Source organism: Rhinoraja longicauda, chromosome 8 (genome assembly GCF_053455715.1).
Source record: "Rhinoraja longicauda isolate Sanriku21f chromosome 8, sRhiLon1.1, whole genome shotgun sequence".
Taxonomy (NCBI): Eukaryota; Metazoa; Chordata; class Chondrichthyes; order Rajiformes; family Arhynchobatidae; genus Rhinoraja; species Rhinoraja longicauda.
The window spans coordinates 72,209,765-72,229,103 of record NC_135960.1 but is presented as its reverse complement, the minus strand read 5'-3'; the positions used below and the strand labels follow the sequence as shown (position 1 = coordinate 72,229,103).

At 45.2% G+C, this 19,339-nt stretch overlaps 1 protein-coding gene and 1 pseudogene across 2 annotated transcripts; both read right to left on the bottom strand.

Annotated features, from left to right (window-relative positions):
* Positions 1-3,436: 3,436 nt before the first annotated feature.
* LOC144596349 (gamma-crystallin M2-like) lies at positions 3,437-7,903 on the bottom strand. Its single transcript, XM_078404599.1, has 3 exons — positions 7,840-7,903; positions 7,492-7,734; positions 3,437-3,754 (listed from the first exon to the last, which is right to left on the bottom strand). Exons 1-3 carry the CDS (start codon positions 7,846-7,848, stop codon positions 3,479-3,481), a joined length of 528 nt encoding a protein of 175 aa, XP_078260725.1. The 5' UTR covers positions 7,849-7,903; the 3' UTR covers positions 3,437-3,478.
* A 5,612-nt stretch (positions 7,904-13,515) lies between these two features.
* On the bottom strand, positions 13,516-16,251 carry LOC144596391 (gamma-crystallin S-1 pseudogene; annotated as a pseudogene). Its single transcript, XR_013547595.1, has 3 exons — positions 16,243-16,251; positions 15,901-16,143; positions 13,516-13,791 (listed from the first exon to the last, which is right to left on the bottom strand). The product of XR_013547595.1 is annotated as a gamma-crystallin S-1 pseudogene (transcript).
* Positions 16,252-19,339: the final 3,088 nt, after the last annotated feature.

Below are 19,339 nucleotides of genomic sequence, written 5' to 3'. Positions count from 1 at the left end.
TTCGAGCCAGCACCGCCATTCAATGTGATCATGGCTCATCGTCCACAATCAGTAACCCGTGCCTGCCTTCTCCCCATATCCTTTGATTCCGCTAGCCCCTGGAGCTCTATCTAACTCTCTTTTAAATTCATCCAGTGAATTGGCCTCCATTGCCCTCCGTGGCAGAGAATTCCACAAATTCACGACTCTCTGGGTGAAAAAGTTTTTTCTCACCTCAGTTTTAAATGGCCTCCACTTTATTCTTAGACTGTGGCCCCTGGTTCTGGACTCCCCCAACATTGGGAACATTTTTCCTGCATCTAGCTTGTCCAGTTCTTTTATAATTGTATACGTTTCCATAAGATCCCCTCTCATCCTTCTAAATTCCAGTGAATATACTCACCATCCTTTGTGTAAAAAAGTTACCCCATAGTTTCCTATTAAATCTTTTCCCCCTCAACTTAAGCCTATGTCCTTTGATTCTCTATTCCCCTAATTTGGGCAATAGACTCAGTGCATCTACCAGATCTATTTTGTATATCTCTATAAGATCACCCTTCATCCTCCTGCTCTCCAAGGAAGGTTGCTTCTCGGACTGGAGGGCTGTGACCAGTGCCTCAGGGTTCAGTATAGGCCCGTTGCTGTTTGTCATCTACATCAATGATTTGGATGAGAACATACATGGCAAGATTAGCAAGTTTGCTGATGCTACAAAAGTGGGTGGTTTTGAAGATTAAGAAGATGGCCGTGAACGATTGCAAGCAGGATCTGGATCGATTGGCCAGGTGGCTGAGGTATGGTTGATGGAATTTAATACAGAGAAGTGTGAGGTGTTGCATTTTGGGAAGTCTAACATGGGCAGGACCTACACAGTGAATGGTAGGCCTCTGGGTAGTGTTGTAGAGCAGAGGGATCTAGGAGTGCAGGTGCATGGTTCCTTGAAGGTTGAGTCGCAGGTAGATAGGGTGGTCAAAAAGGCATTTGGCACTTTGGTCTTCATCAGTCAGAGTATTGAGAATAGAACTTGGGAGGTCATGTTGCAGTTGTACACCACTAGTCAGAGGCTGAAGATAGACACACAAAGCTGGAGTAACTCAACGGGTCAGACAGCATCTCTGGAGAAAATGAACAGGTGACTTTTCGGGTCGAGACCCTTCCTCAGACTGAGAGTCAGGGAAAAGAGAAACGAGGGATGTAGATGGTGATGTAGAATGAAATGAATGAAAGATATGCAAAAATGTAACGATGATAAAGGAAACAGGCCATTGTTAGCTATTTGCAAGGTGAAAACCAGCTACAGACAATGTTCTTCAACAAGACGACTTTGAAGCTGATACGACTTGGGTGGGGGAGGGATGGAGAGAGAGGGAATGCAAGGGTTAATTGAAGTTAGTGAAATCAATACTCAAACCTCTGGCCTGTTTGTCCAAGCAAAATATGAGGTGCTGTTCCTCCAAATTACAATTGACCTCACTCTGACAAAGGAGGAGGCCCAGGATAGAAAAGTCAGACTGGGAGTGGGAGGGGGAGTTGAAGTGCTCAGCCACCGGGAGATCAGGTTGGTTAAGGCGGACTGAGCGAAGGTGTTGAGCGAAACGATCGCCGAGCCTGCGTTTGGTCAGTGTGGAATTGGGAAGAGGAATTAAAGGAATTGGCAACTGGTAAGTTCAGGTAAGTCCAGGCAGACTGAGTGAAGGTGCCATAGGATTATGTGTTGTATGTGGCGGCTGATGGGGTGGAAGGCGAGGACTAGGGGGATTCTGTCTCTGTTGCGACTAGGGGGAGGGGGAGCAAGGGCGGAGCTGTGGGGTACGGAGGAGACAGAGTGAGGGCCTCATCTAAGATGGGAGAGGGGAACCCCCGTTCCCTAAAGAATGAGGACATCTCGGATGTCCTGGTATGGAACACCTCATCTTGGGTGCAGAAGCGGCGTAGACGGAGGAATTGGAAGTAGGGGATAGAGTATTTGCAGGAAGTAGGGTGGGAAGAAGTGTAGTCTAGATAGTTGTGGGATTCAGTAGGTTTATAACAGATGTCAGTCAATAATCTATCTCCTGTGATGGAAACGGTGAGATCAAGAAAGGGGAGGGAGGTGTCGGAGATGGTCCTCGTGAATTTGAGTGCAGGATGTAAAGTTGATGAAGTCCATGAGTTCTGCATGGGTGCAGGAGGTAGCACCAATGCAGTCGTCAATGTAGCCGAGATAAGGTTCGGGGATACCTCCTGTCTGAGAAGCAACCTTCCACCATCACCCGCTGCTTCCTTCCATGAAGTCAATGTTCTATCCATTCAGCTACCTCTCCTTGGATCCCATGCAATCTAAGGTGTGTCGTGAGACCCAAAGATGGTAAAATAGGTAAAATATCTCACTTCAGACTGTCTAAAGCACAGTCTAACCTCACAACAATATCCGCTGGTGTATGCAATTGTTTCGGACAATTTGCCAGTGGAAATTCATTGGGCCGTCAACAACAGATATGTAAAGATAGGCCATTGATCTGAAAAAACAAACTAATTTTCGCTTCCCACCATTGTCTGCTTTCATTTCACCAGACAAGGTAAAATCTTTTAAAATGTTGATGGCAGATAGGTTTCTTTTGACAGTACAACTTTGCTCAGACCTATAATTTAAGAGTCTATACCTGAAGGTAGTTCACAGGATCGTGATGGGAAAATGAAAGGTTGTCTTTGGGAATTCATCGGGATTAAATTAAAGTCACAATCACATTGTGAAAGATAAAGTTGGAATATTGAAGTAAAATTACATTTTATTTTACTGTTTGAATTACAAACTCTCAACGATTTACTGTAAGCTTTATTTTAGTTTCTACGTTTTTACTTACTTGGTGATTTTAATTATTTTTTACACATAAATTTCAGCTTGCACAGATAGAAATTATTTATCTATCAGTTTTTTTAGATTTAGATTTTTTAGATGTAGATTTAGAGATACAGTGTGGAAACAGGCCCTTCGGCCCACCGGGTCCGTGCCGCCCAGCGATCCCCGCACACTAACACTATCCTACACCCCAGGGACAATTTTTACATTTGCCCAGCCAATTAACCTACAAACCTGTACGTCTTTGGAGTGTGGGAGGAAACCGAAGATATCGGAGAAAACCCACGCAGGTCACGGGGAGAATGTACAGACGGCGCCCGTAGTCAGGATGGAACCCAGGTCTCCGGCGCTGCATTCGCTGTAAGGCAGCAACTCTACCGCTGCGCCACCGTGCCGCCCATGGTGTTGCAGTTAATGTTGCTCATTTGTTTTAAATGCGTCGTGTGGTTGTTTAAACATTTTATTTTCAAAAATGATTAATTTTTTTAAAGAATTAGTTGGGGTTCTACGTTGTATTGTGACATTCCACTTTTCACACCTGTGAAGGCCCTAGACGCGATGCTGAGAAAGAATGCAGAATTTAGACACGTTGCTTCTCAAACTTTATTTGACTTTAAAGGGCGATCCTCACGGGAAATAAAGATCATGCTCTGCGGCCTTCTACAGCTCGGTAACACGACGGCACGATCCCACTGTGGGGAAACTTGCCCCCCAGTCAGAGTAGCGTCGGTACTCCCCACGTTCCAGCAGGTACTGCCTCCCTCGGAAGTTCGGGTGCTCGTAGAAAACCCAGGAGCCATCCAGCACTTGGCTCGATTGGACTTCACGGTATGGGAAGCGATCGTGGATAGAGGTGCAATCTTCAGTGAATTCCATCATCTGTCCACCAAATTCTGGCCTTTCGTAGATTCTAATTTTGTATAAACCACCAGGAGTCTATGGCATTCAAATAAATAAAAAAATGGTCAGTGATTTGGTAATATTAGATGGCACAGTTTTTATATATAGACTTGACAGAAATAATTGCCAAATACAATTCATGTCTTGTGCTCGAGTTCGATTGCCCACAACCTAGAAATGGTAGTGTTTAGAAATCTTCACTTTGACGATGGAAAAACCAAGGGCGATCCTTGTCTGATTTAATACAAATCTCCCTCTATCTTCCTGTCTCCACCTATATCCTTCCTTTGTCCCGCCCCCCTGACATCAGTCTGAAGAAGGGTCTTGACCCAAAACGTCACCCATTCCTTCTCTCCTGAGATGCTGCCTGACCTGCTGAGTTACTCCAGCATTTTGTGAATAAATACCTTCGATTTGTACCAGCATCTGCAGTTATTGTCTTATAATATAATACAATACTTCTTTTCTATTGAAACCATTTTGTAGCCCAGTTCCCAATAAATTATATTAAAATATGAATGAGAAGTCCACAAATATCCCTCGGTTCAAATACTAATGAGCCTAAAATGAACTCATTTGGACACATTTTCACTGAAGTAAAATCAGTAATAGTGATGTGTGGGAGGAAACCACGGTTTAAGAATAAGGGGTAGGCCATTTAGAACGGAGATGAGGAAAAACTTTTTCACCCAGAGAGTTGTGAATCTGTGGAACTCTGCCTCAGAAAGCAGTGGAGGCCAATTCTCTGGATGCTTTCAAGAGAGAGCTAGATAGAGCTCTTAAGGATAGCAGAGTCAGGGGGTATGGGGAGAAGGCAGGAACGGGGTACTGATTGAGAATGATCAGCCATGATCACATTGAATGGCTCGAAGGGCCGAATCGTCTCCTCCTGCACCTATTGTCTATTGAAATGTGGCTCATATTCTATTGGGGAAAAATTAGTTGGAATAATGCAAAATGTACGATGGTCACATTATTATTTTGTCCTCCCCAGCCACAAATATTAAGTAGATTAAAAATTATTGCGTTTAGCAACACTAAATCCTGAAAATAAGCTTCAAATTTGATAACATCAAGGGATATGGAGGGCAATTTCAAATGTATGTAACAAAATGGATCTAGTTTCTGCTAAGCGTTACAAAACGCGATGTTAATCGTTGAAGTGTAAAATCAGTATTCACAAGCAGCTTGTCAGAAATGAAAGAATCTCACACATTTATCTGTATTTCTGAAGGTAGACACAAAATGCTGGAGTAACTCAGCGGGTCAGGCAGCATCTCTGGAGAGAAGGAATGGGTGACGTTTCTGGTCGAGACCTTTTTCATCAGTCTGAGTGTCAGGGGAGAGGAAGTTACAGAGATAAGGAAGTTTATGAGATCAAAGGAGATGTGGATCAAGGAAAATGTAGAATAGAGGGCCTGAAACGTCACCCATTCCTTCTCTCCAGAGATGCTGCCTGTCCCGCTGAGTTACTCCAGCTTTTTGTGTCTATCTTCGATGTAAACTAGCATCTGCCTACATTTGGTCAGTCTGTATTTGGTCAGTTTGTATGTTATCAGAAGCTGCCTCCATGGGATTTTGTCAATACCTCTGTCACTGGCTCGGGCAAGATTTGAGGATTTTACTTTGACAGTAAAGTCTTTTCTTTATTTGTTGCCTTGAAAATATTTGGCCTGATCTCATTGATCGTAATCAGCTCAGAGAAATTTAGACCTTCTTATTTTACTGCCCAGTGTTAAATGATACAAAGTCAGAGTGATTGGGGAATAAATCTGTCATCACCATTATGCAACATAACAAAATAAGACTTCATGGCGTACAAACATTCCTTCTACATTCAGCGTGAATTAGTCCAATCAACCATTCATTTGAACCTCCTATAATGTTCGCATTTAAATGCCAAGTTTTGCTCATTTATTTCAGAGAAAGAAAACCTTTACTCTTGATTTAAATCAGTAATATTTCCAATTAAGGATTGCGGATGTCAGTCACTTATATCCAACGTAGAGAGCATTAATATGCCTCAACTCAACACATATTCATCACTATTTGTTAGCCCTAAACTTGATATACATTAGGATGGCGCACGGTGGCGCAGCGGTAGAGTTACTGCCTTACAGCGCTTACAGCATCAGAGACCCGGGTTCGATCCTGACTACGGGTGCTGTCTGTACGGAGTTTGTACGTTCTCCCCGTGACCTGCGTGGGCTTATTCCGAGAACCAGTTTCCTCCCACACTTCAAAGACGTACAGGTTTGTAGGTTAATTCCAGAACAAGGGGTCACAGTTTAAGGATTCCAGAACAAGGGGTCACAGTTTAAGGATAAGGTGGAAGTCTTTTAGGACCGAGATGAGAAAGGTTTTTTTCACACAGAGAGTGGTGAATCTGTGGAATTCTCTGCCACAGAGGGTAGTTGAGGCCAGTTCATTGGCTATATTTAAGAGGGAGTTAGATGTGGCCCTTGTGGCTAAAGGGGTCAGGGGGTATGGAGAGAAGGCAGATATGGGATACTGAGTTGGATGATCAGCCATGATCATATTGAATGGTGGTGCAGGCTCGAAGGGCCGAATGGCCTACTCCTGCACCTATTTTCTATGTTTCTATGTTTCTATGTTTCTAATTGGCTTGGTAAATGTAAAAATTGTCCCTAGTGGGTGTAGGATAGTGTTAATGTGCGGGGATCGCTGGTCGGCGCGGACCCGGTGGGCCGGAAGGACCTGTTTCCGCACTGTATCTCTAAATTAAATGGAACTTGTGCTGAAATGCCCTCAACTGGAAAACCAATGCGCTGATCTCTCGGCCTATAGTGAACATGCCGAGAAGTGTGTTCAGCTCTGGCTGACCCATATCTAATCTTGTGATGTGGACTCGATAAGAAGAATACACTGCCAAATTCCACACGCCCTATACTGCCCAGTTAGGCAAGTGCTTTTCTGCTTGTGGAAGGTAGGAGAAAACTGAAAAAGAGATGTGGGGGTGGGTCAAAGATCGATGAAGGTGCCCGACCCAAAATGTCACCTGTCCGTTCCCTCCACCTACGCTGCCTGACCCACTGAGTTCACCCAACAATTTCTCTTCTGCCCTCGTTAGGCTAAGCTTTGCTTTTCATGAGGTGTGCTGATTTAATAACTCAACCATAATTCTATCGTACAGAATACAATGCATGTTCTACAAAACACAATTATGTGCATCAACACCAAAGGCTAAAGCAACACTTTTTGTGTAGGTTTGCAATAAATCCCGGCTGTCTTACTTTAAAGCGACTATTTAAAATGTCAGTAACATAGAAACATGGAAAATAGGTGCAGGAGGAGGCCATTCGGCCCTTCGAGCCAGCACCGCCATTCAATGTGATCATGGCTGATCATTCTCAATCAGTACCCCGTTCCTGCCTTCTCCCCATACCCCCTGACTCCGCTTTCCTTAAGAGCTCTATCTAGCTCTCTCTTGAATGCATTCAGAGAATTGGCCTCCACTGCCTTCTGAGGCAGAGAATTCCACAGATTCATAACTCTCTGACTGAAAAAGATTTTCCTCATCTCAGTGCTAAATGGCCTACCCCTTATTCTTAAACTGTGGCCCCTGGTTCTGGACTCCCCCAACATTGGGAACATGTTTCCTGCCTCTAACGTGTCCAACCCCTTAATAATCTTATACGTTTCGATAAGATCCCCTCTCATCCTTCTAAATTCCAGTGAATGCAAGCCCAGTTGACCCATTCTGTAATAACCACCCGATCAATGCAACCTTGTGTTGTGAAGTTAGTACTTACCTGGCGAATGAAACGGCATGATTTGATGCTGTCACTGTATCCATTCCAGTGTTGGTAGTCTGGGTACTCCCCCCTTGTCAGAATGTATTGGTACCCAACATAATTTGTTTTCTCGTAGAGCACCCAGCTTCCACTCTCCACACGGATGGAGTTGCATCGGCTGAAGAAGGCATGCAGATCAGGACAGTCAGTGTTGCACTCATAACACTGGCCCTGGAAGTTCTTGTCCTCGTAAAAGACTATCTGCAGTGAGGAGGAGAAGGTTAGTTTGATACAATCTCAAGGACTGGCAAAAAAAGAAAGTCAATAAAAACCAATAACTCTTCATTGTTGCAATTGAATGCCTACCTTTCCCATTTTGGAGTTTTACCCAAAGGATTGCTGTGATGGACATGAACTTTAGATATGAAATGTGAGCTTTATATATCCAACCTGATCATGCGATCTAACCTAAAGCTTTGTTAGTTTAATCCCCCTTATTTGCATATCAGCAAAAGCTAGCCCTGCCATCCTTTGTTTCCAAAATGATAGCTCAGTATTAAAGAACTGCTGCCCTCTGTCAAATTAATTGCAGAACAAATGCTATTAATCTTACTTGTAACTATTATTTATTTATCTTATTACTCTTATTATTTGGATTTCCCTACCGTTTCTCCTTGTTCTGTATTTTTACGCTCTGTGTAAAGCACTTTGAATTGCCATTGCTGTGTGAAATATGCTATATAAATAAACTTGCCTTGCCTTGGGGAGCTTAATGTGTGATTAGACGTTTCACGCACAGAAACTTTCCGTTCATGGGACTATTTAATGTATTTTGTCGCGTTGAGAAATAGTCACGATGGAAGGGGCTGACCCATTTTCCAGGTTTTTCACACAGTGGGTGGCAGGTGTATGGAATGAGTGGCCAGACCAGCTGGAAGCAGATACAATTGCCATGGTAAAAAGGCATTTGACAGGTATTCAGATAGGTAAGCAGTAAAAGGGTATTAGCCCAGAGCAAGCAAAAGGGATTGGCATGGACAGGCAACATTGTTAAGCATGTACTATTTTCAGAATTCAAAGAAATAATATCGAATTAATGTTAAATCCATCAAAAAATCGCTTCACATTTTAAAATTAATATGCAAAAATGATGTGAACAAATTTATATGGATCTAACTTCAAAGAATTGAGCACAAATTTTTAATTTTCTGCTGATTATATTAGAAATGCCTTTTTAAAACTATAGTTTATTTGGTGCGTGGACTGGAATGTGTAATAAATCCTTTATTAAGTTAGACTGATGTGCAAAGCACATTGTTGGTGCATGAAGTGTTTGGCAAATGTTCCAGCTGTAACCAGCAATATTTAATTCTGCTTTTGTACACTCACTATTGTGAACCTGGGCCTGCTGCAAAGCAAATACTCTACTTGAACTTTGGTTTGTTTCTGGACTGTTTTATTTTTTGATTTAGCTAAATACCATTCAAAATAATAATAATAATAATAGTAATAATAATAATAATAATAATAATAATAATAATAATAATAATAATAATAATAATAATAATAATAATAATAATAATAATAATAATAATAATAATAATAATAATAATAATAATAATAATAATAATAATAATAATAATAATAATAATAATAATAATAATAATAATAATAATAATAATAAATTCCTTTATTCGTCCCACACCGGGGAAATTTACAGTGTTACAGCAGCAAAGTGGATAGCAAGAGAGCAAGAGATCGTTCATTATAAATAAAAGAAACATAAATTGTCATCAGTTTTCAGTGTGTTCTTAGCTGTTACTGTTGACTGGTCTGCTGGGAGCAGTGCTGGTTGTGCAGTCTCACAGCAACGTGAAGGAAGGACCTCCTATATCTCTCCTTCACACAATTGGGGTGAAGGAGTCTGTCACTGAAGGAGCTACTCAGTGCAATGACAGTGTCCTGCATGGGGTGGGAGTCGTTGTCCAGCAGCGTAGGTTCACTAGGTTAATTCCCGGAATGGCGGGACTGTCATATGTTGAAAGACTGGAGCGACTAGGTTTGATGAGGGCAGAGCTGTAGATGTTGTCTATATGGGATTTTGACAAAGCAAGGCTTTTGACAAGATTCTGCATGGCAGGCTGCTCTGGGAGGTTGGAGCACATGGGATCCAAGGAGAGATAGCTGAATGGATGGAAAATTGACGGTGGAAAGAAGCAGAGGTGGAAGGAGGCTTTCCGGACTGAGGTTTGTGACTAGTAGTGTGCCTCAAGGTCTAGAGCTGGGCCCGTTACTGTTTGTCATGATTTGGATGAGAACGTACCTGGCAAGATTAGCAAATTTGCACATGTCACTAAAATGGGTGGCAGTGTAGATAATGAAGATGGTTGTCAAAAATGCAACAGGATCTTGATCGGTTGGACAGATGGGCTGAGGAATTGTTGATGGAATTTAATGCAGAGAAATGTGAGGTGTTTCATTTTGGGATGTCTAACATGGGCAGGACACTGATTGAGAATGATCAGCCACTCATTGATCACATTGAATGGCGGTGCTGGCTCGAAGGGCCAAATGGCCTCCTACTGCACCTATTGTCTATTGTCTATTGTCTATTGTCTATAAGGACCTACACAGTGAATGGTAGGGGTCTGGGGAGAGTTGTAGAGCACAGGGATCTAGGAGTGCAGGTACATATTTCTTTGAAAGTTGTGAGACAGAAGGTAGAGTGGGTGGTTGAAAAGGCTTTTAGCACGTTGTCCTTCATCAGTCAGAGTATTGAGTAGAGAAGTTGGGAGGTCATGTTGCAGTTGTATAAGACGTTGGTGAGGCCATATTTAGAGTATTGTGTTCAGTTTTAGGCACCATGTTATAGGAAAGATATTGTCAAGCTGGAAAGAGTGCAGAGAAGATTTACGAGGATGTTGCCAGGACTAGAGGGTGTGAGCTACAGGGAGAGGTTGAGTAGGCTGGGACTCTATTCCTTGGAGTGCAGGAGGATGAGGGGGTGATCTTATAGAGGTGTACAAAATCATGAGAGGAATAGATCGGGAACACGCACAGTCTTTTGCCCAGAGTTGGGGAATTGAGACCCAGAGGACATGGGTTCAAGGTGAGGGGGGGGAAAGATGTAATTGGATTCTGAGGAGTAAGGGGATGAAAGCTGGAAAAGTGGTGGGGGTGGAACAAAGTGATAGGTGGATACAGGTGAGGAGGGTATGATGTGCAGAACAAGGCCAGAGATGAAAACGAGGCAGAAGGGTGTCAGGTAGGGTTGCCAACTTTCTCACTCCCAAATATGGGACACAAGGTGATGTCACCACCCCGTGCCCCTGGTGACCTCACCCTGCCAGCGGCCAAGTGCTCCCGCTCCACTAATGGCGCCTGCCTGGTCCGGGAGGCGGGTTGCTACGCAATCTCCGTTAGGCAGCACCCGGGCCTCCTGGCCTACAGTGTCCACGCCTACAGCGCCCCCCCCCCCCAGCCTACAGTGTCCAGGCCTACAGTGTCCGGGCCTACAGCACCCCCCCGGGCCTACAGTATATGGGCCTACTGCGCCCACCGGGCCTACAGTGTCTGGACCCACAGCACCCCCCCGGGTCTACAGTGTCTGGGCCTACTGCGCCTCCTGGGCCTACAGTGTCCGGGCCTACAATGTCCGGGCCTACAGCGCCTCCTGGGCCTACAGTGTCTGGGCCTACAGTGTCTGGGCCTACAGTGTCTGGGCCTACAGCACACCCCGGGCCTAATATGGGACAAGGACTGTCCCGTACGGGCCAAACCAATTTAACCCAATACATAGGATGTCCCTGCTAATACAGGACAGTTGACAACCCTAATGTTCAGATAAGGTGAGAAGGTGAGTGAAATGTAAAAGCAGAGGGTGGTACACAGGTGCAAAGGGGCAGTGGGGGTGGACTGGGGGTAAAGGGGCATGACAGTGGGAGAAATAGGTGTGCACCAAGATAGAGTGTACAGGAATGAAAGAGCGGGAAGGGGGAATACTATTTAAAATTGGAGACTTCAATATTCATACCATTGGGTTGTAAACTGCCCAGGTGGAATATGAGATGCGATGCGGGTAGAATGAGGTTGCATAGACCTACACTCTGGCAATGGAGGAGTGGCCAAGTCAGAAAGCTCGTTATGGGAAGGGAAGGGGAGTAACAATGATCAGCAATCATGGGATCCGGCTCGAGGTTAATCCCCGGGATGGCGGGACTGTCATGTGAGGAAAGATTGGAAAGAATGGGCTTGTATTCACTGGAGTTTAGAAGGATGAGAGGGGATCTTATAGAGACATATAAAATTATAAAAGGGCTGGACAAGCTAGATGCAGGAAAAATGTTCCCAATGTTGGGGGAGTCCAGAACCAGGGGCCAGGCTGAGTCTAACCAGGCTTAGAATAAAGGGGAGGCCATTTAAAACTGAGGTGTCAAGGAACATTTTCACCCAGAGAGTTGTGAATTTGTGGAACTCTCTGCCACAGAGGGCAGTGGAGGCCAATTCACTGGATGGATTTAAAAGCGATTTAGATAGAGCTCTAGGGGGCTAGTGGAATCAAGGGATTTGGGGAGAAGGCAGGCACGGGTTACTGATTGTGGATGATCAGCCATGATCACAATGAATGGCGGTGCTGTCCCGAAGGGCCGAATAGCCTCCTCCTGCTCCTATTTCCTGTTTCCATGAGCACACTGCATCAAGCACAGTGAAATGGTCGCCTGGTCTACACAGTCACACTGATGTAAAGGAGGCCACTTCACGAGCTCTGAATACAGTAGAAAAGATGTATGAAGTGCATGTGAATGTCTGTCTCACCTGGACTGGGCTGCAGGGGTCACTGGGTGGATGTGAGGGTGGAGGTCTGGGGGCATCTCCTGCTGTTGCTGGGTAAAGTACCTGGGGAAAGGGCTGTTTGGGTGGAGGGTGCTGGGTGAGGCAGGGAGTTGCGGAGGGAGTGGTCCTTGTGCAATGTGCGGAGAGGAGCAGGGAGGGACGGTGTGACTGCCGGTGGGGTCACGTTGAAGGTGGTGGAGGTGTGGGAGAACGGTGGGCGGCACGGTGGCGCAGCGGTAGAGTTGCTGCCTTACAGCGAATGCAGCGCCGGAGACTCAGGTTCGATCCTGACTGCGGGTGCTGTCTGTACGGAGTTTGTACGTTCTCCCCGTGACCTGCGTGGGTTTTCTCCGAGATCTTCGGTTTCCTCCCACACTCCAAAGACGTACAGGTTTGTAGGTTAATTGACTGGGCAAATGTAAAAATTGTCCCTAGTGTGTGTAGGACAGTGTTAATGTGCGGGGACCGCTGGGCGGCGCGGACTCCGTGGGCCGAAGGGCCTGTTTCCGCGCTGTATCTCTAAATCTAAATCTAAAAATCTAGAACGATGTGCGTTGGATGCAGAGGCTGATGGGGTGAAAGGTGAGGACCAGAGGAACTCTACCTTTGTTCCAGGGTGGGAGGGAGAGCAGATCTGCGGGATACAGCAGACGGGGCAATGGAGAGATCGACTGTTCTCTTCGATACAGTCCCATCTGTGATGGGGGATGGATCGTCCAACACCCGCAGCTCACAATCTACAATCACTGAGGATCTGCTTGCTGTTTCATGAAGTAATTCAGTAACTGAACAAGAGTAATGCCGACAAGATGGCACCTTCATGAGCTCACATTCTGCTGGCTGCCAAATATGCCCCCTGGGCAGGGAAAGGGTTTGAAGCCAAATTCAGACTTAAATGCTTGTGGTGTTTCTACACACACCTTAGATAATTTGGTAGGAAAATAACTGGTACAAATCGAAGGTATTTATTCACAAAAAGCTGGAGTAACTCAACGGGTCAGGCAGCATCTCAGGAGAAAAGTAAAAGGTGACGTTTTGGGTCGAGACCCTTCTCCAGCTTTGAGTTACACCAGCTTTTTGTGTCTAATAAGAATGCGATTTGTGTGACAGTCCAAATAAAGATAACAAATCAAAGGATTCAGCAAAAAGGATTTTTATTGTTGCTCATGAATTTATCTACTCCATTAATTTATATTTTTCAGCAACCATCTAGAAGTCCCTCATGCGCCTGAAGGACCCGATGGTGGAGTTGTAGCCCCCCCAGTCATTGTATTTCCTGTACTCCCCGGGTCTCATGAAGTACTGTCGTCCTCTGTAGTTGGGCTGTTCATAGAAGGTCCAGTAACCATCCATCACCTGGCAGGAGTGGATGTCACGGTAATGGAAACGATCGTAGACGGAGGGACAGTCGTCCATGAATTCCATCGTCTGTCCTCCAAACTCAGGCCTCTCGTAAATCTTCATCCTATAGTTGCTCCCTCGGTTCTGGAATGGGAAAAGTTTCAGGTTTAAGATATTTGGTACATATTTGGCACATAACTAGATGAAAAAATTGGACTTTTTAAGGGATTCAGGAGATGCCTTTTCCGATATGAAGGTAATTTTTGCAGGAAAAAAGGATACAAAGTGTTGGAGTAACTCAGCGGGTCAGGCAGCATCACTGGGTTTCATGGACAGGTGACATTTCGGGTCAGGACTCTACTTCAGACTGATTATGTTGAGAGCTGATGGGGGTGGGGGGTGGGGGGTGGGGGGGAGTTGGGAGAGAAGCCTGGCTAGTCCTGCACAGTAAAAGTAATCTTTGGAAACAGGTGGGGGGGGGGTTCTTGAAAAGCAAATGGCTGGACAAAGGCCAGACATGAAAAAGCAGAAGATGTAGAACAATAGGATTGAAAAGTTGCGAAATGTGAAGATGGCGGAAGCAATGTTGGGCGGCACGGTGGCGCAGCAGGAGAGTTGCTGCCTTACAGCGAATGCAGCGCCGGAGACCCGGGTTCCATCCCGACTAGGGATGCTGTCTGTACGGAGTTTGTACGTTCTCCCCGTGACCTGCGTGGGTTTTCTCCGAGATCTTCGGTTTCCTCCCACACTCCAAAGACGTGCAGGTTTGTAGGTTAATTGGCTTGGTAAATGTAAAAAAGAATTGTCCCTAGTGGGTGTAGGATGGTGTTAATGTGCGGGGATCGCTGGTCGGCATGGACCCGGTGGGCCGAAAGGGCCTGTTTCTGCGCAGTATCTCTAAACTAAATGTGGGTAGACACAAGATGCTGGAGTAACTCAGCGGGTCAGGCAGCATCTCAGGAAGGAAGGAATGGGTGACGTTTCGGGTCGAGACCCTTCTTCAGACTGATCTGAAGCTAAATGTAGTTAGGAGGGGAGGGGGAAGAGAGAAATCGGTGTGAGTCCAAGTAGGACACAGGGAAGTGAGGGGAAGAAAGGAATGGTGCGGGGGGGGGTTGTTGGAAGAAGGCGTAATGGGGAGGGGATTGTAAACCAGCATTAGTGTCTTCTTGTTTCTAACTTTCATAGCAGTGTATTAGTCTGTCGATTCCCTGCAATGGACTAATTATGGCCAGTAATCAGAGAGACACTTCGGACAGACTTGATATCTTTGTTGCTGATTTAGTGCAAAATAAAAACTACAGAACAAATACTTTATTTCTGCAGCTCAAATCAGTTTTGTATTTCGAATCAGATATGCCTCAACCCAGTTTGGTTTAATTAAATCTATGGTGGAGAAGATCATTAAAATAGTTTTTTCTTGTCAACAAAACTTTGCGAAATAATATTCTAGTTCAGCATTATTGTCCTCTTGCAGTTCATAGCTACAATCCGATTACTTGATTTTTGATTGAGTAAGTATGCAGTACTGCATGTTCCAATTAAAATGCTCAAATTTTAAATGCTTGGTAAAAATATTCAGTCAGATAATTGTCTTTTAAACAAATGCAATTAAATGAAATCAAATTAAAAAATCAAATCAAATGCACAGTTTAAAAAAAATGTCATTTCATGCTAGCTTGCACAGAGCCCACAATTGAAAAGGACACTTTTATTCCCAATATAAGTTTAATAAAGGCAAATGCTGACAAATTCTTACTTGCTGCCACAAGTAAGCATTTCATAATTCTATCTGGGACATCTATATACAGGACTCGTTTGTAGTTCGTTTGTTCCTGAACTACAGCCAAAACGGTACACGATAGCGCGACAATTTTAGGCCCACCTTACTCACCGTCGTCCCTTTGGTGCTAATGGAAGACGTTTCATTGAAATTGGTGTTATATTTTTAAAGCTATTTACATTTTAAAGTTTAAATCTATCTGCTAGGGAGAGAGAGAGGAGGGAGGGAGGATGAGGGGGGGGGAGTTGAGGGGGATGGAGTGGAGGGAATGGGAAGGGGGGAGGGAAAGTGGGGAGAGGGAGGGGGAGGGGAGGGGAGGGAGGGGGGGAGAGGGGGAAGGTGGAGGAGAGGGTGCTGCACCAATGGGGCCACCAGTCCACTTGGTCTAGTATGACAATAAACACTCTTGTCTCTTGACATCAGTGAGACAAGAGTCAGCAGAAGACCTAAACCATCAAGCTACCACTCACCTGAGGGTAGGTGCGACAGGACCTGATGTTGTCGTTGAACCCCATCCAGCGCTGGTAGTCAGGATACTCCCCCCTGTTCAGGACATACTGGTACCCCATGTAGTTGGGTCTCTCGTACGCCACCCACCAGTCACTGTCCACACGGATGGAGTTACAGCGGCTGAAGTAAGAGGACAGATCAGCACAGTCAGTGCTGCACTCATAGTGCCGGCCCTGGAAGTTCCTGTCCTCGTAGAAGATGATCTGTGGGGAGAAACAGGTTTTCAAATAAATAGTATTTCAAGCACTGAGCTAAATGATGAAGAATTCCATTACGCTGTACAAATACCGAATTGCACTTGCCTTTCCCATTTTCAATGCAGTTAGTGTGATAACCGACCGAATGTAACACTGCCTCACACAGCATGATATTTATATGCTGGTCAAAAAGGCCACGCTGGCCTGGACTTTATTATTCCAATGATTCGGCTTTAAAAATCAGCAAAAAAATGCACGTGAAAATGCAGGTCTTTGTGTAGAAAACATCTATGGGTACAAAACATGGCGTGTCATTGATTCTATTCAGTCTGCTTTCACCGCATTTTAATTGTTGCACAAGCAAAAGACAAGAATTGCAGCCCTTTAGTTGCCTAGCGCAACGGAAATAGTGTAAAAGAAGCATTAAAGCACGGCACTTGGTGGTTTCCAGAAAAATGGATCATTGCAAAAACATTTGTGGCTCTTTGCATCTGCACTGTTCAACGGCTACATGTTATAGAGACAGGATAGATGTTGCACAATCCCCAAGTTCTGGCAATGGATGGTTCGGCACCTCCTTTAGTTTAGTTTAGTTTAGAGATATAGCGCGGAAACAGGCCCTTCAGCCCACCTGGTCCGCGCCGACTTGCGATCCCCGCACATCCTACACACACTAGGGACAATTTGCACTTACACCAAGCCAATTAACCTAAAAAGCCTGTACGTCTTTGGAGTGTGGGAGGAAACCGAAGATCTCGGAGAAAACCCCACGCAGGTCACAGGGAGAACGTACAAACTCTGTACAGACTGTCTGAAGAAGGGTCTCGACCCGAAACGTCACCCACTTCTTTTCTCCTGAGATGCTGCCTGACCCGCTGAGTTACTCCAGCATTTTGTGAAATAAAAACTCCGTACAGACGGCACCCGGGTCTCCGGCGCTGCAAGCGCTGTAAGGCAGCAACTCTACTGCTGCGCCACCGTGACCACCCCTTTAATCTGGACAAAGTCGGACGGATACGTACTATATGGTCAAATTGGTTCTACAAATAATAATTAAAATGTTCATTTATGCCGTGCGTGATATGCCTGCGCTGAGCCCCAGTGCACTGTGTATTAGTCAAACGCTGCCTTCTCTTCCGACAGGCCATCTCGGTGTAATCGCAGATAGCTGCTTCAGCTAATGTGGGTCGGTTGAGGGAAGAACGCTTTCCAGATTTCTGGCATAGGTGCCATCTTTCTACACCCTCAAAGGTGTTGCCCGTCCCCACCAGGGAATCAAGGACCACTGATGTAAACAATCACCATTCGGACGAGTGACCGACGATTCACATCCACTGTACAATCTCTCTTTACAAAAAAAACCCCACCAAGACCTGGAGTAACTCAGTGCATCAGACACCATCTCAGTCTGAAGAAGGGTCTTGACCCAAAACGTCACCCATTCCTTCTCTCCAGAGATGCTGCCTGTCCCGCTGAGTTACTCCAGCTTTTTGTGTCCATCTCCGGTTTAAACTGCATCTGCAGTTTTTTCTCACATATCTCAGGGGGCTATGAATAGGAGACGTTTCTGGTCGGGACCCTTCCTCAGCCTGATGCCTGATGCCTGATGCCTGATCCACCGAGTTTCTCCAGCAGTTTGTGCGGTTGTTTTGGTAAACGAGCCATTCCTTGCCTCTCTCTAAAGTCTATTTTCTCTTGTGAATACAGAGTAAGACTGGTGTAAGTGTCGTGGTGTTGGGGGATGACACTGGGCTCAGCAGTAACCACACCATACTCACAGTGGGGTGAACTCATAGAAACAAAGAAACATAGAAAATATGTGCAGGAGGAGGCCATTTTGCCCTTCGAGCCATTCATTGTGATCATGGCTGATCATCCACAATCAGTAACCCGTGCCTGCCTTCTCCCCATATCCCTTGATTCCACTAGCCCCATGAGCTCTATCTAACTAGCTTTTAAATTCATCCAGTGAATTGGCCTCCACTGCCCTCTGTGGCAGAGAATTCCACAAATTCACAACTCTCTGGGTGAAAAAGTTTCTTCTCACCTCAGTTTTAAATGGCCTCCCCTTTATTCGAAGACTGTGGCCTCTGGTTCTGGACTCCCCCAACATTGGGAACATTTTTCCTGCATCTAGCTTGTCCACATATGTATCACTCATGTGATATATTCTATTTACTGTGGTAAGAAAGTCCAGGACAAGACGACAGGGAAGAGAAAAAGACATTCTGGCCTTCCATCACAGTGAGGAGGGACTGGAGGAGACTCACTGATGGATGTTTCTTTTTGTTTGGTGTTAGTTGTGATTGTATGTGTTATTGCATTTTTATTGATTAATCTTATTGATCTTATTGTTCAACTGCGGGTAATGTTTCATTTTACTACACATTTATGTGTATGTAACAAATAAACGACTATTGACTATTGACTATTGACCACATGGGGGCGCTGTTCCTTATGTCAGAGCACATGTGCAGTGGTGCTGGCGATCTTGGGCTTATCCCGGCAGCTTAGTCCTTGATTCCAAGGAGGAGATGTGGCAATCTCAAGCTTCTTCCTGCAGCTCCCCCTCTCCAGACCCTGCATTCACAGGGTGCCGCTGAGTCGCCTTTCCCCCATTAAGGCGACTAAATTTCAAAAGTCCGGGAGCAGAGCAAGGACGCCCGTTGGCTGAGCACTAAAGTAAGTGCCAATCACAGTTGAGCAGGCAGTTTAAAAAGAGCGCCAAAAGGAAGCTAGTAGTCAATTTCAAAAGTCCGGGAGCAGAGCAAGGACGCCCGTTGGCTGAGCACTAAAGTAAGTGCCAATCACAGTTGAGCAGGCAGTTTAAAAAGAGCGCCAAAAGGAAGCTAGTAGTCAATTTCAAAAGTCCGGGAGCAGAGCAAGGACGCCCGTTGGCTGAGCATTAAAGTAAGTGCTAGTTTAAGTGAGAAGTCAGGTAAATTGGACAATCAGGCAATTTAATTGGTAATATAAGCAATACTTGCAAAAGGGTGCAGCCCTGTTCAGGTGCAGCCCAGTGAGGGAAGTGCGAGTCTTTGGCTGCGAGTCTTCGGCGAGGAGGCTGAGGTGAGGAGGATACCATTGTTTTAAGCCAGAGCTGGTTATAGGCACAAGGTGATGGCGGAAAAGTTGGTGCGGTGTGTTTCCTGCAGGATGTGGGAAGACAGGGACGTCGCTGGAGCTTCTGGGAGCTACACCT